Here is a 17706-nt window from a genome sequence, read left to right as displayed (position 1 = left end):
TGCATCGCATTATTTCCATTTCATACCCTGGTCTTAGTTGTCAAATTTGTGCTGTTCAATTCAAGTGTGGGCATCCTGATGATCATCCACTATATGGCTGGCACTGGGCTTGGTTCTGGTTTTCTGCTTCTTTTCAGAGCCCCCTGAATTTTTTTCAAGCATTTTGAAGAACAAAAAGTATGTTTTCCCATATAGGAAGTATATTATAGCATTTCACTTGTTTGCTTTCTTTTGTGTAGGGAACCCCAGGATTACCTGGCCCACCGGGACCAATGGGACCTCCAGGAGATAGAGTAAGTTTTCTCAGGCAGGCTATGATGATGTTGGCAATGATATCACATTGTTGCCTATTAATGAAGAATTATTTTACAATAAAGGACAATAGTGAGATTGCAGAGGTGACAAGACAGTCTATTCAATTAGAAAGCAAAACCAAAGACACTGCAATCAAGAAGTGATGATGGACTGACTCACTTGGTGCTGTTGTTACGAAAGCCTTGTTGGGCCCATCATGGCCACCCAGTGTGGGCTTCGTCCAGACATGGTGGGTTGCCAGGGATGTCCCATCAAAAGGCTCTTCCTGAACTGGGGACAGGTAGCCATTGACACCATCACTGTTTCAAGAAAAATGAGGGAGTGGGAAGATTCTATGCTTTTTTGCTTTTTCACTTTCAAACTCTAATCTGTGACTCCAACTTTGTGGTGAGGCCACCCAGATCTCCCAGCTTGAGAGTGAGGAAGCTTCTCAGGAAATCATTCCCCTCTTTACGCTCAGCCTTGTTCACCTACCTACTCCCTAGTTCCCTACCACTAACGCTGAAAACAGGGTGCACAGCTGATAGAACATAAACTTTGGAAAGTTAGATAGATAGGCATCTGGGCTGGAAAGAAAGAAAAGGAAGGAAGGAAGGAAGGAAGGAAGGAAGGAAGGAAGGAAGGAAGGGAAAGAAACCTGAATTCTGTGTTGGAAGAGAAGAGAAGAAAGGTCAGAAGAGCAAGCCCAAGGACCACAGTGAGAAAGGAAGACTTGTTACCAAGATGGAGTTGGTAGGAATTGGATACATGGGTTGTCTTCAGCATAGATGATTTTCAAAATGAGGCACAGCTTTGGGGACCACTAGAGAGATACAAAAAAACCACATGAATAAGTATCTAATACATGTGCACCTATGAAAACAACCATAGGTCTTCTCATCCAACCTCACCTAGAGGGAAGCAGCTTTGAAAGTCACTGCCACTTTGAGAATGGAGAAAAAAAATAAAATTTATCACAAAATTATGCAGATGGCTCAGTTAGACCTGAGGACATTAGGATAAGCTCTTCTTCACCCCAACTTAGATATATGTGTCTTCTAAAAGAAAATGGTTGATCAGATCTAAGTGTTCACGGATGGACACTTTATATGTATAAAATGCTCAGCCTTAAGAAAGAAGGAAATCCTGTCATTTGCAACAACATGGATGAAACTTGAACCTGGGGGACCTTAGTGTAAGTGAAATAAGCCAAACACAGAAAGGTAAATGCTGCACGATCTCACTTATGTATGGGATCTAAAAAAAGTTGAACTCATGGAGGCAACTAGTAGAATGGTGGTTGCCAAGGGTAAGGGGCGAGGGGGATATGGAGAGATGTTGGAAAAAGGGTACAAAAAGGCTATGTTGGAGTTGTTATGCAGGATGAATGATCTTTGGAGATCTAATGTACAGCATGGTGACTACAGTTAATAATACTATATAGTGTACCTGAAATTTGCAAATAGAGTAGATCTTTAAATGTTCTCACCACACTCAAAAAATGAGAACTATGTGAGGTGATGTGTATGTCAATTATCTTGGTTGCGGTAATCATTTCACCATGTATACGCATATCAAAACAGGTACATCATAAATATGTACAACTTTTATTTGTCAATTATACTTCAGTAAAGCTGGGGGAAAAAAGAGAAAATGGTTGATCAGGAAGTTCTTAGGAAGGAGAATTATTCAGAAATATAATACTCACCTAAACAAATAAACAAAAGAGTGTCTTAGACGCTGGAGAAATTTAGATGGAAGACGTGCAATTCAAACTGTCTAAGCAATACCACCAGAGCATTTTTGTTTCTTAAGTGGCTCTCAGAAGCAATGTTGCTGTTACATCAGGTGAACTTGGAGTCTGTTTTTTGTGAAGCAGACCTGGGGCTCCCAGAAAACATTCTGAAATCTTTATCTGTATAAGTTTCTGGAGAAAAAAATCGGAGAGTAGTGGTGGTGGAATATTTCTAACACAATTTTAAGGAAATAATTTAAACTTCCTCTGTTATAAAACCAATGGAAGCATGGATACTTAGACCAGGCAGTTATCCAAAGGCTCTTGATTTTTGTTAGAATCCAAGAATATGGATGAAATTATCACTCTTACTCCCTGCAGAAAATGAGACAAAAATCTCCTTTGACAGAGGAATGCAAGAGCTATAAAAAAGACCTGACTCAGAAATCCTCTGCTGAATTTCAGGGATCTCTCTGTTGGGATGAATGCTAACTGGGTAGCAGAGTGACTCATGCGAGGCAGAGGTCATTTGGCACCGCATGGAGGCAGGTCGTGAGAGCCAAGGAGCTAGCCTGTGCAGCAACGCGCGGTGCTCCTGGGGCACATCTCTCTTCCCAGTCAGCCTGACACTTGTGCGGATCTGGTCTTTCATGCAAGATGAGGAGCAGCAAACCACTAAAAAATTAGCTGAAGACTGAGGATTTCCTTTCTTTCATGTGGAAGGCAGTCAAGACAACTTCACTCTTTTCTGGGGTGGGGGAGAGAAGTTCACCAGCAGTGGGGACATGGGAAGTCCTTCCCTGACTGGCTGGCCATTGCTTAGGACATGGGACAGTTTTGAATCAGGTGGTTGGCCTCTCCTTCAGCTTTTATGTTGCTCTTCTCAGCAACATTTCTTTTCATCCCACTTTGATTCTTTCTGGACCAGTTTGTGGACACTGACTTTTTCAGTAGAGACGTTAGTCTTCCTTTTGGCTTCCTTACAGTCTCACAAAAGCAAAAGTTAGCATCTTTATGAAAGGAGTCTCCTTCTTTGGAGAAGACTAGTTTGACTCTTAAAATGATCAGCAAAGGCATAGCTTAAATTGGGAAGCATTTTGGGGGTATATTTGTTTTTGTACTGAAAGATTACTTGCAGCTGGGTTAAATACTTCACCCTTCACTCTTACCAGTCTCTTTAGCATCTTTCCTTTTCACTTGGTCATTATTTCACTAATTCATAATTAATTTTATGTTTACAATAGGGCTTTACTGGAAAAGATGGTGCAATGGGACCCAGGGGACCCCCTGGGCCACCGGTAAGAACTGAATGGGTTACATTGTTGTCTCCCCACCCCCAAATCCCTACCCCCATTTGCTAGGGAAAAGCCCAGTAACCTGGCTTTTGAGGCACATTCTATCTGTACTATGGGGTGCACTGTCAAGGGAGCTGTTTGTTTTATTTTCCTAAATCAAAATGGGCTGGAGAAAACAGATGTGTTAAAATACAGAGTCTGTTTAATCAAGTTACATTTGAAAAATAGAAAAATACTCCTAAGTGACTTGACCACTAATTGGCTAGTGCCCCAGTTCCTTCCAGCCCCACATCGAGTGGTGGGGTTTTAAGACCTTACTGGTTACTTCCTATTCTAAAACTTTGATAAGCTGTGGTGTGTGACATTTCAGTTTTAAGGGAATTTATTATTGAACACTATCAGTCATTCTGAGGAAGTAAATTTACCCTAGATCTTCTAATTAAGATCTTTTGGGGAAAACACCAAAGCCAGTGATTTTGAGAGTGGCATCTATATGCCTGCATCCAGGTGACATCATAATTAACTTGTCTGAAGTGATGGATGATCTTCATGTCTTATGGCAGGATATGAAGACATGAGGGCATATGTTAAAAAATGTTAATTATTGATGTTTAATGAACATTCAACATTATATATGTTCTCAGGTAAAGGAGATCTTAAATGTATAGTAAACTTGCATTTTAAATATTTACTACAGAGCTTAATATTTGCATAATTGATGAAATAAAGGATTATTTGTTTTACAGAATTTGATGATCAATTTTAAGGAAATTTTAGGCTTTAGAACATAAAGTATTGGTTAGTAGATATATATATTCTACTAAAATATGGCTAAGATTTTTGAAACTGTGTTAAAAGCTATGGTTTGGAGGAGGTGAAGGGTGCTGAGATGATAGAAAAAAGTGGAAGTTTAGAGAAGGCACCAACGAAATAGTGAATTTCTAGGCTGAGACCAAGACTCCCAGCAACAAGGGAAGACTGTGCCACGGTGGTACCTGATTTAGCATAGAAACAGCTACTTTCTTAATTTCTTCCCCAACCAAAGTTTTCACTACTGTCTTTTGAGGGGTTTTCCGGTTTTGTAATAGAAATGAACTAAAAAATAGGGATTTCTTTCTGCAAATTCATTTTGTAACCAATTTATGAGAATCACAGTCTATGAATTGTGAAACTGATTATATGTATCTATATATTTTTCAAGTGGTCTTAAAATATATTTTAGAACTATACACACCATAAATATTGAGAATTTTCAAATGTTTTTCTTTCGTGCTATCTTAAAATTTGGTTTTACTCTGTCTATTGTATGCTGTTTCTGTTACAGGCTTTTAGAGCTGGCCACATTTGTTAGTTTACTTTAGGTGGGCTTTTTCTTTCATCGCATCATTCCCTTTCTCGGCCTGTGTATTTCAGGGAAGCCCAGGCTCTCCAGGAGTCACAGGACCTAGTGGGAAACCAGGAAAACCTGGAGACCATGGCAGACCAGTAAGTGGACAGATTGCATGTCTGGAGTCATCTCTCTGCGGCCATAAATAATGAGGATGTTGCCAAGGCTTTGGCGTATTTATGTTATCTCTGCTGTAATGTGTTTGAAGCATTTGTTGAAACTATGCGAAACCCATGGATTTAACTTGGTACCAGTTCTAAAGTTTTTCTGAGTTATAATATTCTGGGATGAAAATTGTGGTCATAGGGTTTCTTTAAAAGGAGAATGGGATTTTGAGCCAAGACATATTTCTGCACTGTATAAACACTCAAAGCTGGGTCAGCAGAATAATTCTTTTATTTAGGAGCGGTATGCTGCTTAAGATAGAAAAATACATGATGGTGCGTGGTGCCTTCATTTGTAGTTTATAGATGTTAACCCTTGATGAGTGTCAGCCAGCCATGCATTTAGTCATTTCTCTTTCATCAAGGCTGCTAGACAGTAGTCCTAGGATTAAAAGGATTTCTCTGATCCGCTATTTTACTTTTTTATACTGTCCTGTTGCAATTCACATACAGTTTAACTTCCTTTTGGTCAGATGGTCTGGTTAAAATAATGGCATTATGCATATCTGGCATTTCCACGTTGGTACCTCCAAAACTGAATTTGAAGTTCTAATGTTGCCAATCCAGAAGTATTCGTAATGACCATTGAGCATCATATTCTTCTTTACAACCTTTTTCTTATTTGTATGTGTGAAGTGCGAATTTATTTTAAGCAGTTTATTTGTCTGAAATGAATTTTAAAACACAAAAATTTATCTCCAAGATAAGTAAGTCCAACTGTTAGCAATGACACTAATCTATCAGGGCTGTTCTCGGGACGGAACTCTTTTTTTAAGTATTGTCCGAATTATATAAACCCAAGTTTAAAAACTGTCTAATGTCAAAGAAACTTAGGGTAGAATCTTTATGTGACACGGCCTGCCTTCTACGTTTACATAAAATTAAGCAAGCAGCATTAAGATGAAAGGACCCCTGATATATTTTACAATCTGTGTATACCCTAGCACATGAATTTACTACTCTCTTTTCCTCAGTGAATCATAGCAGGAACTTCACAAGAGCAGTTAAAAGCACATGGAACTTTTCTACCCATTCACAATTCTATTTCATTTGAGTATTACTGAAATGGAGTCTTACATAAGAATATACCAGATGTAATGGATGGCTGGAACTAGAAACCTAAAAGAAATTTCTGCTTCCTTTACTTGAAATGTGATCTCTAGATACTGGCAATAAAGATGATTTCTACAAATCATATATACTAGAACAATCTCACAGTGGCAGTAAATTAAAAAAAAACACACACACACCAGGAACAATCTCAAAGTAGCAGTAAATGTAAAACAAAACAAAACAGAAATTCCTTGCAATTTACAGAAGGCTCCAAACTAAGTAATAGTAGCGTTTCTGTAAGAGTCTAGAATTTTGGCAAAGGGAGAACCAAACTCCAGTTTCTTCTTATCATTTGGTAACATTTTTTGGACTTTCCCTACCTTCTTTTTCCCCTTTATTTTCCTCATCCTTCTAAAGTAGAAAATTGTTCCTCCTTTTCTTCTCTTTTCTAACTTACCTTTAATTTCTAAAACTAAAACTAGCAGATGGGTATAGAAAGGTCTTAGCAGAGAGCTTGGCTGTTGGCTTATATCATTAGCTCTTGTAAGCAGTTGGTATCTTCTCGCTAACTTGTAACACATGATGTTGTAGGGCGGATGTTTCAAGGAACTTCTTGTGGAATATTTTTTATCATTGGCTCAAAACCTTTTTGTTTAGTGACTAAATGTGCTAGTACATGTTTTTGTGTTCTGGGGTCTGGGGATACAACAGTAAACAAGACAAAGTCCTGGCCCTCATGGGGATTCTAGTGGGGGATATAGACCAAAACGTGTACGTAAACAATATAGTTTCTAGCAGTGTTGAGTGATGTGAAGAAAAAGAAGCAGAGTGAGGGCCAAGGGAGTAATTGTGATAGTGAGAAGGTGGCTATTTTAGATATAGTCATCAGGGAGCCTGTCGTAGGAGGTGACACTGGAGTGGATGGAGGGAGAGCTGTTTGAAAATCTGTGGGAAGAAGATCCAGGTATGAACAAAAGCCTCAAGTGAAGAATGATTGAAGAATGAGTCTGGCATATGAAAGGAACCACAGAGAGGCCTGTGTACCTGAACTGAAGGGAGTTGAGGGGAAGAAGAGTAGCAGGCAAGACCAGAGAGCTGGACAAGGTGATTGTGTGGACCATCTAGCCCATGACATGTAATTCTTATTTCATGCTAAGTATGATGGGCGCTTAGAGCTAAAAGAGTGACCTAATCTTATTTTCCTTTTAAAGATATCACTCTGGCTTCTGTGTGGAAAATAGACTCTAGAGAGGAAGAATGGGAAAACAGGAAGAGCAGTGAGGAAGATATTGGAGTTCTTTAGGCAAAATTCTTAGGGACTGTAAGAGGTGGTTCGGTTTGGGACATTACGTGAGCAGTGGGTTTGTCAATGGTTTAGATGTTCCTTTCATGATAGCAATTGGCAGCCTAGAAACACATTATGGACAAATAAAACCTCTGACACTATAGAAAACTTTTTTCAAGATCCTCTCACGGCCAGTGAGAGGCTTGACAGAGTAGGGACAAATATTCTGTGGCTGCGTTTAGATGTGGGACCACTTTAGTAAGAGAGACACATGGTTCCTTTTATACTCAGTGCACACACACACACACAATAATTGCAAGAAGTTAGAGATATATATTTAGTTAGGAAATTGACTCAATTCCCACTGGTTCTTACTAGAACTGAACCAAGATTAACCTCATGGACAATCTACAGAAACAATCTGAGCTACCCAGCCATGGTGATGTAAAGGAAAGAATAATGGTACCAAGGGCAATTTCTCATCTGTATTTTAGTTCCAGGCTTATATTGCGAATGGCATCATAAATGCATGCAGATTACATAATTTCTAAATGTGTAGTCATAAAATTCACATCTCAGCACTAATTTGGAGGACACGTGCTTCTATGAGAGACAAGGACAGAAAGATTCCTTTTTACAGACAAGCAAAATGCAAGTAAGATGGATATAAATATGAAGTGTCATTTTGCTAATCTGTTAGAAAGCAGACCTTGCTCTCTTTCATCATCATGTCTATTCGTGAATCATTTTAGATCATGTTTGTCAGTTTCTAATCTACGAAATTCCTGTATTTCAGGGTCCATCTGGATTGAAAGGAGAGAAGGGCGATAGAGTATGTATTTCTTAAAATCTGATTTACTTTTTTATTTTGTGTGTTAAACATTGAAGTCTGAAACTATAGAAATAATATGCTAATGATTCTCATTGATTTGATCAACAAGGGAGACATTGCTTCCCAGAACATGATGCGAGCAGTTGCAAGACAAGTCTGTGAACAATTGATAAGTGGTAAAATTTCTTTTATTTTTAATGTATGAATGCTTTTTAAATTTGTTGCAGGAAAATGCAGAGTTTGAGTCACAAAGTTTCTAAGATATATGTTCCTATTTCATTGTGATGATCTCTTATTTTTATACATTCTTGGTTTTGTATCTGGTCGGTTAAAACTAGTCATATGTTAATGACTGTCATTAAGATAAAACAAGAACCCAAAGTAAAATAATAGCCTGTTATCCTATACTTAATCTGATACAGAATCATATTTTGAAAGGGCTTTTCAATTTCCTTGTTAGGATTTTTACTGATCTTCATCAGGATACATGTAGTAGCAGCAAACACTGGATTTTTAAAGTTATAAACTTTAAATTATTCTATGACTTTAAGGAAGGGGGCCCATCAAGATTAATTTGATCATAGAAAGTACATATTGGTGGTGACCTTTTTATTGCCTCCTTATTTTTCACAGACTCTTTCTTCTTATTTTATGAAGCCTATTAAGTAATAAAGCTCAGTGCCTACAAACAGCATGGCTTTAAACTCAGGGTTTCCTATTTCAGAAGTCTTAACAGTGTTTCTTGAAGTGTGATCCTGAGGGAAACCTGCATAAATCCCTATATTGCTCGTTAACAATGAGTGTTCCTGGGCCACACCCTAAACATAGTGACTTACTGTCTTTGGAGATGAGGCCCAGAGATCTGTATTTTTCAATGTATCCTAGACGCGATTCAATTTACACTAAAACCTGATTATCATTCTAGGTACATGCACACAAAAAATTGCTTAATTCAAGAAAGGTTCTCTTTTGAATGACATCATCTGGCAAACCACAGGGCTTTATATCAGAGCCCTATCAAACTTTTACAGTTCTTTTATGTTTATAGTAATGCTGTGGCTTACTGGTCAGTATTTTTGTGGAGACACATGTTTATCAGGAATCATTTTGTCCTAGATGACTGGAGTGTTTTATTTTATTTTTAGGCTTCTAATTAGAATGTGTCCTGGAGGGGGAGGAATAGAGATGGATTTCACTAGACACTAAGAGAAGAGTTTCACCATCTCATCCCTTCCCTACTGGGTTTCTTACTAACAAGTCTTATTTCTGTTTGTAGGTCAGATGAGCAGATTCAATCAGATGCTGAATCAGATTCCAAATGATTATCACTCCAATCGCAACCAACCAGGCCCACCGGGTCCCCCAGGCCCTCCTGGCAGTGCGGGAGCCAGAGGAGAACCGGGACCTGGGGGGCGACCAGGCTTCCCTGGCACACCAGGGATGCAGGGGCCCCCGGGTGAACGAGGTGGGCATCTCTGGCCGCTGTGCAGGGCTAAAGAAAGGAATTTGCAAGTGGGGGATCTGGGTCAGGTTGAAAAGCACGTGGAAGGCTGAACCTGGCAAACTGCTTTCATTATTCTTGTTTGGACAGCCCCAGAAAAACTGTGTGTCCACGAACCCGTTATTTTCTTTAGGCAGCCGCAGGCCATAGAGATCCGTATCTTAGAACATGGGAAGATTTTGTCAGGAGATCTCAGTAAAGATAATGCTATGTTCTGATTGTTTGTTGTTATCGTTGATGGCAAAAACTGTATTTTGGCAAACTCACTCAGACGCTAAAATATTATTAATTATTGTGACTAGCAATGTGCTTAATGTACATTGAATGTACTTAGAATGTACTTAAGCAGCCTTACAGTTTTAGATCCAACTTCTTTTAGTTCCTTTGTTCAGGGCTTGGCACTGGTCTTACGTGTTTGTTTGGCTTTAATTTCATGGTAGATAAGTGTCATTGAAGGAAGAGAAGAAAAATAGAATTATTTAATTCCAGATGTTTCGGGATGCTGGGTGTTCCCTTTTGTCAAAGCAGCAGTTAGTATTCTGGGGAAAATTTAGATACTTCTATAATTCTAACGGTTTGGATGCTATGCAATAGAGCTATTAAAGAGCTACCTTTAAGATGTGTCTGAATGAGTTGTAACTATGTAGTCACGATTCCTGTTCTTAATTACTATTTCTAAAAAAAATATAATAGACATGTTTGTTTTCTTCAAATAATTTTCCCCCTGACTTGTAGCCAGATTTGTTTCTTGGCCATGAATCTGGAATTACCCAAATGTCTAGAAAGAATTTGGCTTAAAGAGTGAACGTCTGTGAAAAATTAGTTTCTGCTTTCACTAAAAGAAGTGAATTACTTGAATTAAGTATTATCAGTTAAGATGAAAACTACATGTTTCCAGATAATTTTCTCCCTGTTCTCTTTCTGTCCTCCCTCAGGTTTGCCGGGAGAGAAGGGTGAAAGGGGTATTGGATCTCCGGGACCTCGAGGGCTGCCTGGCCCCCCAGGTACGTTTGGTAGTAAATCAAATAAGTAAACAGCATAAATACTGAGAGTATACAACCCTAAGAGATTCATAGTCTCATCCTGTTAGCTTCAGGCAGGCCTGTCATTGTGAATATATTTTAGCAAGAAGTTCAACCTGTATAAACCTGCTCATTTTTATGTTCTCTTTGTTCAAAAAAAAATGTTTGAATGTGTTCTATTAAGCACTCACTGTAACTTTAATATATGAGGGTATGGGTTTTAATGACACAGAGGGTTACTGTTTTCTTTTTTATGGAATTCCCATTGGTTTTGTTTGGCCACATAGCCTTTAAGGATGGTGTTATTTCCTGTTTCTTCTAGTATTCTTCAAGATGTTGCTAGCGGCTGAGAAAATATATTCTCACTAAAAATCCTGACACATTGCAAGATTTCATTCACAGTTTCTTTATTGATGTTTTAGAAAGAAAGAATAGTTGTCCAGTTGTTTTATGCATTTCATTGACTGGATTGAAAATGACTTCTTGTTTTTCTTCATTATAAGGTCCATGAGACTCTGTAACCAAGGTCAGCCCTAGTGGTTAAATCTTTACATTTGTGTTAACCATAAATACGTATAACTTGATCCAGAAATAACATTACTTTACATAGTCTGGAGGTGTGGGGCAGGCACTCCCATGTTCTCCTGGCAGTCTAACACGGCTAATATAACCATTTCCTTCAGATAGTTTTATCTCTGTAAGAGTGGGAACCATCCAGGGAACTCACTGGGATCTTTAGTTTGGCTTAACTCTTGGTAAGTCAGTTTTCTTTGGATACAATCGTTAAAGTAGTTGTATTTCTGTCATTAATTCTTGACGGATCACTGGTAAGAAAGTTTCACACTTTGGTTCATACTGGTGATTTCTTAAGGAAATATTTTCTTACCATACACTAGTGCATCATGTCGTCTTGAGGCAGTGGTGGTGTGGAAGAATTGTGGACTGCCTCAGGAGATGTATTTGACAAGAGGGGAAATCTCTGTTTTAACCCCATACTAGGTCCACAAGGAGAATCCAGAACGGGTCCACCAGGGTCCACAGGTTCAAGAGGTCCTCCTGGCCCCCCAGGTCGTCCTGGAAACTCAGGTATCCGAGGCCCCCCAGGTCCTCCTGGATACTGTGATTCATCCCAGTGTGCCAGCATCCCATACAATGGGCAAGGCTATCCAGGTATGTTGTTGCCATTGTAGGAACCCAAATTCACCTGAATTTAGAACCTTTATGGAAATGAAGTTCCCTAGGATTGAAGGAAGGTTGATTTGAGGATTTTTTGAAGATATAAACTCTTTCAGTTGTGTGTTTTGATTATGCAGTAATGTTGTTCTCTCTCAAAGCATAAAACATGACTTCACTGTTAGGGGTCAAATGGTTATTTGCTCTTCCTTCCTATATTTCTACATTTGCCCAATCACATCATAAATCTCTCCTTATTTCTTCTGGGAGTTCAAAGAATGCTATAAAATGACTTTTTTTTTAAACCTAAAGATTGGGAAGAGAGATTTGTGAATATAATCATAGAATATCAAGAATACATACTAAAAAATTGTTTTTGGGAATCTGATGTTGAGGCAAACTTTTTGCTGACATGGTGCAGACAACTGAAAATAATACACTGTCTCATCCTGTCCATAGAATTAATGTTCCTAAAATCTGGGACTTAACTTTTTTCTTTTAAAGAGTTGGTAGTGCATATCTAGTGTCTGACAATTACAGAGGCCAGGTGTCTTACGCCTGATTTTGGGGAGTGTGGAGACAAGGGAGATATGCTGATCTGGGAATAAGAAACTCATGCTGTGGTCAGAGGTGACCTTTTCATCAGCGCACCCTCAAGCATCTTGCAAGTTTTAAAAATGATACTGCTGTTTGATATGGTTGGCTACTAGCAAATAGTGCATGAGTAGTTGATACCTAAATATCTATATATCTATATATTTATGTGCATACTTATATATGACCAAAAGTAGTAATTTTAATATAAATTTCTCATGCAGCTCATTCACAAAATTATAATTTAATTCTTTATAAAATAAATTTTAATTACTTCTGCCTTATGGTATGTGTGAATAACTGGAAATATATGGATATATATATATATTTTAACCATTACATACTTAGATGGATGTGTATATATATTTTTTGCATAGTAATTCAACTTTTAAAAACTATCATCTTTGACCTGTTTCAGGTTCCGGCTAACAAATTTTCTAAGTCGCCAGTGCTGCTTACAGTTTGAATACATGAAAATCCTGTTTCTGAGATGTTTGCGCACGTGCTTATTAGGAAATGAGTCTGTATGGAAATTTCACCACAGATATATGGTTAAAGAACCGGGTGGACATCATAAAGGAGGGTGGAGACTCTTTATACTAACTTGAATGAGACAAAAGCAGTGGTGTTAGTTTATAAGCCTGATGCATTTCAGTAATAACATAGAAAAGTATTATTAAAAAAAAAAGTTCAAACACACAACCATGAGGAGCCTCAGTTGTGAAAGAGGCGCATAATAAAACTACTAACCAGCGGAGATTATGCCATTTGGAGAAAAACAATTAACCTGGTTAAAGGGAAATGTCTTATGTAAATAATAAACTAATTGTGGCTTGTAAATGATTTGTATGTGATCCTGTCCACTAAAATCACTTAACAATTCTACAATAAGCTTCTGCATCCAAGCCTGCTGCTTGCTCTATGCCGGAATAACACCGAATGGAATCTCCTCATCTCTTGCTTGTTAGCGATGTGTCTGATTCAGGGCATGTGTCTTACTATTATTATTTTTTGTACATGTACTCTCATTTGGGTTTTGTAATTGCAATTTTCAAACCAAAGTTTTATAGCCACTTTTTCTTCTTCCTGTTTAACTGTCGTCACTGGTGTTCCTCACCCACCGACTGTAACTCAGTCTGTGGGAGAGACAGCCACAGAAAATGTCATGTACTGTATATTACCTGGTGATAGTTGATTCTCACCTCCAGCGTTCAGTTTCTAGGAGCCAATAAAACCTTCCCTTATCTCCTCATCTTTCCAAATTGTTCTTCGAATTCAGGAGTTTGAACTCCTGCACAGTTGCGAAAATCCTACCTAGGTTTCTGCGTTTACAGTTATTTGGCCCAGCCTCTGACCCTTCCCAGGTATTTGTGCAATGATTGTATTTACCGCTGGATCCTTGAAGGTTAAAAAAAAAAGTGCCATTTCATTATTTGATCATCAGCAAATTCTCTCAGCAAATGGACGTAATCAGGACATTGTAACTTCTCTATTTATAGCTATGAGATAAGACTGGATTGCCATCACCTCGGGTGATGATTTAGCTTTTGCTGTGTGTGTGCCTTCCAAATCATGCCATAACTGTAATGTTGAATCGGACAGAGCCGTACGTGCCCGAGGGCGGGGCCTACCTGCCCGAGCGGGAGCCCTTCATCGTGCCGGTGGAGCCCGAGCGGACGGCGGACGAGTACGAAGACTACGGCGCCGACGAGCCTGGCGACGAGGATCCTCCCCACGCGCGCTGGCGGCGCGGCCTGCCCCGCGGCCCTGGGCAGTGAACCTGAAACCGCGCGCAGCGCAGCCACGCTGGGGGGAGGTGTTGGGATTTTCATTTACAGGTCAGACAGAGAGGTGTACGTCTTATCTGCGATGTGTCTTCCGGCGTTGCTTCATCCAAGAGTACGCTTTCTGATTGTAGAGAACCTTGTTTCTGCAGGAAACCTAGCTCGCTGCACGCAGTCTTGTAGACATTTTTGCCTTTGCCCTTGAAATGCTTGCAAAATACTTTGCCCCAAAGGTGCAAGGAGAGAAGGCGCCTTGTGCCTTTAGTTAGCACAAAGGGCAGCCTCAGTGAAACTCTTAGGTTAAGCAGTAAGTCCTGGAACCCCAGGACTACTGTATATTTCGAGAAGGCAGTTCATCTTTTACAAAACTTTTTTTGCAATTCAGTTACACCACGATTCAAGTAATTCCCCTCCTGAAGCCAAAACGGAGGGAAAAAACAACTCCATTGCAATTATTTATCTTCCTCTTCTATCTTCTGTTCTACATTAGGGCATAGAATGCTCTTATACATCTCCTTTAACAACCACAAACCTTAAGCCATGTAGCTGAAATTATTGTATCAACTGGATACAGTTCCATATTGCCTTAAACCTCCTTGTTTTAGACACACTAACATTTATGCCAAATTGCAGATTATTCTGCCGAGACGGAATTGCATGTTTGTGTTGTATATTTAGTATGAACTTTTTTTTTCAGAACATAATGTTTCTTAGTTATCAAAAGCAGTTGGAAAATGTTTGCAAGACTATGAACATAGAATTGCTGCTTTTATATTTTAACTGCAGATTGTGAATTTCACTGCCTTATATTATTTATTTCTGAAACAAAAGAGGCATTTTTCAATAAAACTACTGAAAATTTGACCTGGTATGTTTTTTTCTTTGAGTGGCCTTTTGGAGTGTTTAGGCGGTTGTCACAACAAACAAGTTTATATCCTTGGATACGGACACACATCTTGCTAATACTATTAAATTATGCTAAATAACTTTAGATTTTTAATGATATGGTGAAGTCATAGAGAATGTTGAGAGCCTTAAAAAGCTCAGCAGATTCCAAAGGCTTTATTAGGAATGTAGAGGATGTGTGGGTTGGTGGAAAAACAACTAGGTATCCTAGGAGACCCCAAACAACCAAATAATCTTTAACAACCCACATGATTTTGATTTAATCACTTTCCTATACCATATTTTACCCAATAACATGTTTAATGCAAAAAGGAAAATCCCTTAATGGAAATTTTTACATTTAGTTTTTAAAATTTCCTAAATGTAAAAATTTCCTTTTGCACTTTTACGAATTCAGTAACATCATTCTAAATCGCAAAGAAAACAATGTAAATGTAGGTTTGAAAGAACCAACATCAATTGAAAGAGAGAGATAGTGATAAAAAAATTTTCTGCGGAGCCAAACATCTGAGTTAAACACTTCCTGGGGACCAATATTAGAAAGAAACGACGATAAATGAAAGTATTGCATTCAAGAGGTTTCAAGCCATGTCATTGACCGGTAATGCCCTGTACCTACATTTTTAACGTTAGAAGAGACCACGGAGATCATCCAGTTTAATTCTCTTCACTTTATGTAGAAGGAAACAGACTCAGCTAATTAGTAACAGAGTAAGACTAAGACTCTAGGTCTTGTGGTTCTTAAGCTAGTTTTATTACCAGATACTCTCCCTCCCCTCCTGGAAACGCTTACTCTTTAGCAGGAGCTTCTGAACCTTCCAGTCTTACAAATTTATTTTGATTAATTTTTTGATTCATTTGGGTTTCTGATGCTCCTTAATGAAGAGCCTCTGTATCAGGAGATTGAAGACAGGCTCCGTACCTTGGGACTCAGCTGAGTCCCAATACCACGTGAATTTGAGGCACAAAGGAATTCCATCTTTTCTCACTGGCTAGATGTGGGTTTGATTCTTGATGTTGGCTCTGCACTGATTTAACTACCTTTTTAGTCTGTGCTGGGAGAGGGGCTGAGGGGCCGAGGCAGTTCTAACCAGGGCAAAAGCACCAAATTAATATCTAGCTGAGATGTATGTATTGATTTTTATTTTCATAGTATATTTCTCCTCAAGTTTGGTGAATCTTATGTTCAAATTATTTTTCTAATATCTGATTGAGTGCATACTGACAAGCGATAGGGAGAAGGTGCCAGAGGTAGACTGGGTTTTAAAACTAATGGTAAAACCCCACAAAATCCAACACATGAGTGCTTGTTTATTTATTCAGGCTTTCTTTGGGGGAAACACAGAACATCCTGAAACACTTATTCTACCTCTTTAAATTTTAAAGTGTTATAAGAAATTCATCTTCTGGGGACGCCTGGGTGGCTCGCTCAGTTAAGCGTCCGACTTTGGCTCAGGTCATGATCTCACTGTTTGTGAGATCCAGCCCCACATAGGGTTCTGCTGACAGCTCAGAGCCTGGGGCCTGTTTCAGATTCTCTGTCTCCCTGCCTCTCTGCCCTCCCTCCCTTGCTTGCACTGTGTTTCTCTCTCTCTCTCTCTGTCTCCCAAATAAACATTAAAAAAATTCATTTTCTATAATTTATTTTTTTCATTTTCTATAATTTATATGTGAAGCTATGACTCTTGTTTTTAAGAAACTCACGTGAAAAGTGGGAAGGGATTATAGCTTCTAATGAGGTCTACAGTGGGAAATTGTTCAAAATTTTAAAAATAGCACATACATAGATAATAATTTCTGATTATTTTTATTAGAATACTTTGTACAAGCGATTAACAAATTGTTTTTAGTAAGTTTAACAGGTGGCAGCATGTGTATTTTCTCAGATTTGTAAGCGTCTGTTTTTGAGTTTGTAAAGAATTATGCTACCTAAGCAGTTGCTTAAGCTTACATTTATTTTTTTCTTTGAGGGAGAGAAAGAGAGAGCATGTGCTTGAGGGAGAGGCAGAGGGAGGGAGAGAATCTTAAGCAGGCTCAATGCCCAGCGTGGAGCCCAATATGGGGATCCATCTCACTACTGTGAGATCATCACCTAAGTCTAAATCAAGAGTCAGGAACTCAGGGCACCTGGGTGGCTCAGTCGGTTAAGCGTCCGACTTCGGCTCAGGTCATGATCTCACAGTTCATGAGTTTGAGCCCCGGGTCAGGCTCTGTGCTGGGTCAGGCTCTATGCTGACAGCTCAGAGCCTGGAACCTGCTTCAGATTCTCCCTCTCTTTCTGCCCCTCCCCCACTCATCCTCAGTCTCTCTCTCAAAAATAAATAGATATTCAAACAAACAAAAGAGAGTCAGACACTAAACTAGCTGAGCCACCCAGGTGCCCTGTCATTTAAATTTTTTTTTTTTTTTACAAATAAGGTGAATGTAATTATTCCTAAGTATTTATTATTTTTCATATACATTGTACTGTATTTGGCACATTAGGTTATGTCCTTGTTTGGTTTTAGTTTTAATTTCTCCGTAATAAAAGGGTTTTGATTATACTACCCTTATATGGCTGAGTGTCTTATAAAGAGTAGCCAATTATATAAAAAGCAGCTGTGTGATAAATTTTTGTTTTCAAAGACAAGTTTTAAATACATATTAACATTGATCCCTAAGTCACTTTATACTTGAGGTTG

General features: G+C 38.7%; 1 protein-coding gene across 1 annotated transcript in view; it reads left to right on the top strand.

Moving 5' to 3' along the window:
* Positions 1–13587, top strand: part of COL12A1 (collagen type XII alpha 1 chain) — a 116222-nt gene extending 102635 nt beyond the window's left edge. The window contains 9 exon segments of the mRNA XM_019830870.2: positions 240–293; positions 3274–3327; positions 4738–4809; positions 8010–8045; positions 8155–8221; positions 9322–9510; positions 10482–10550; positions 11568–11738; positions 12754–13587. Coding sequence (XP_019686429.2) covers positions 240–293; positions 3274–3327; positions 4738–4809; positions 8010–8045; positions 8155–8221; positions 9322–9510; positions 10482–10550; positions 11568–11738; positions 12754–12764 — 723 coding nt within the window. The 3' untranslated portion in view covers positions 12765–13587.
* The last annotated feature ends 4119 nt before the right edge of the window (positions 13588–17706 follow it).

This window comes from Felis catus, chromosome B2, assembly GCF_018350175.1.
Source record: "Felis catus isolate Fca126 chromosome B2, F.catus_Fca126_mat1.0, whole genome shotgun sequence".
NCBI lineage: Eukaryota > Metazoa > Chordata > Mammalia > Carnivora > Felidae > Felis > Felis catus.
Note: the sequence above shows the minus strand (reverse complement) of the source record. Positions and strands in the feature narration are given on the sequence as shown.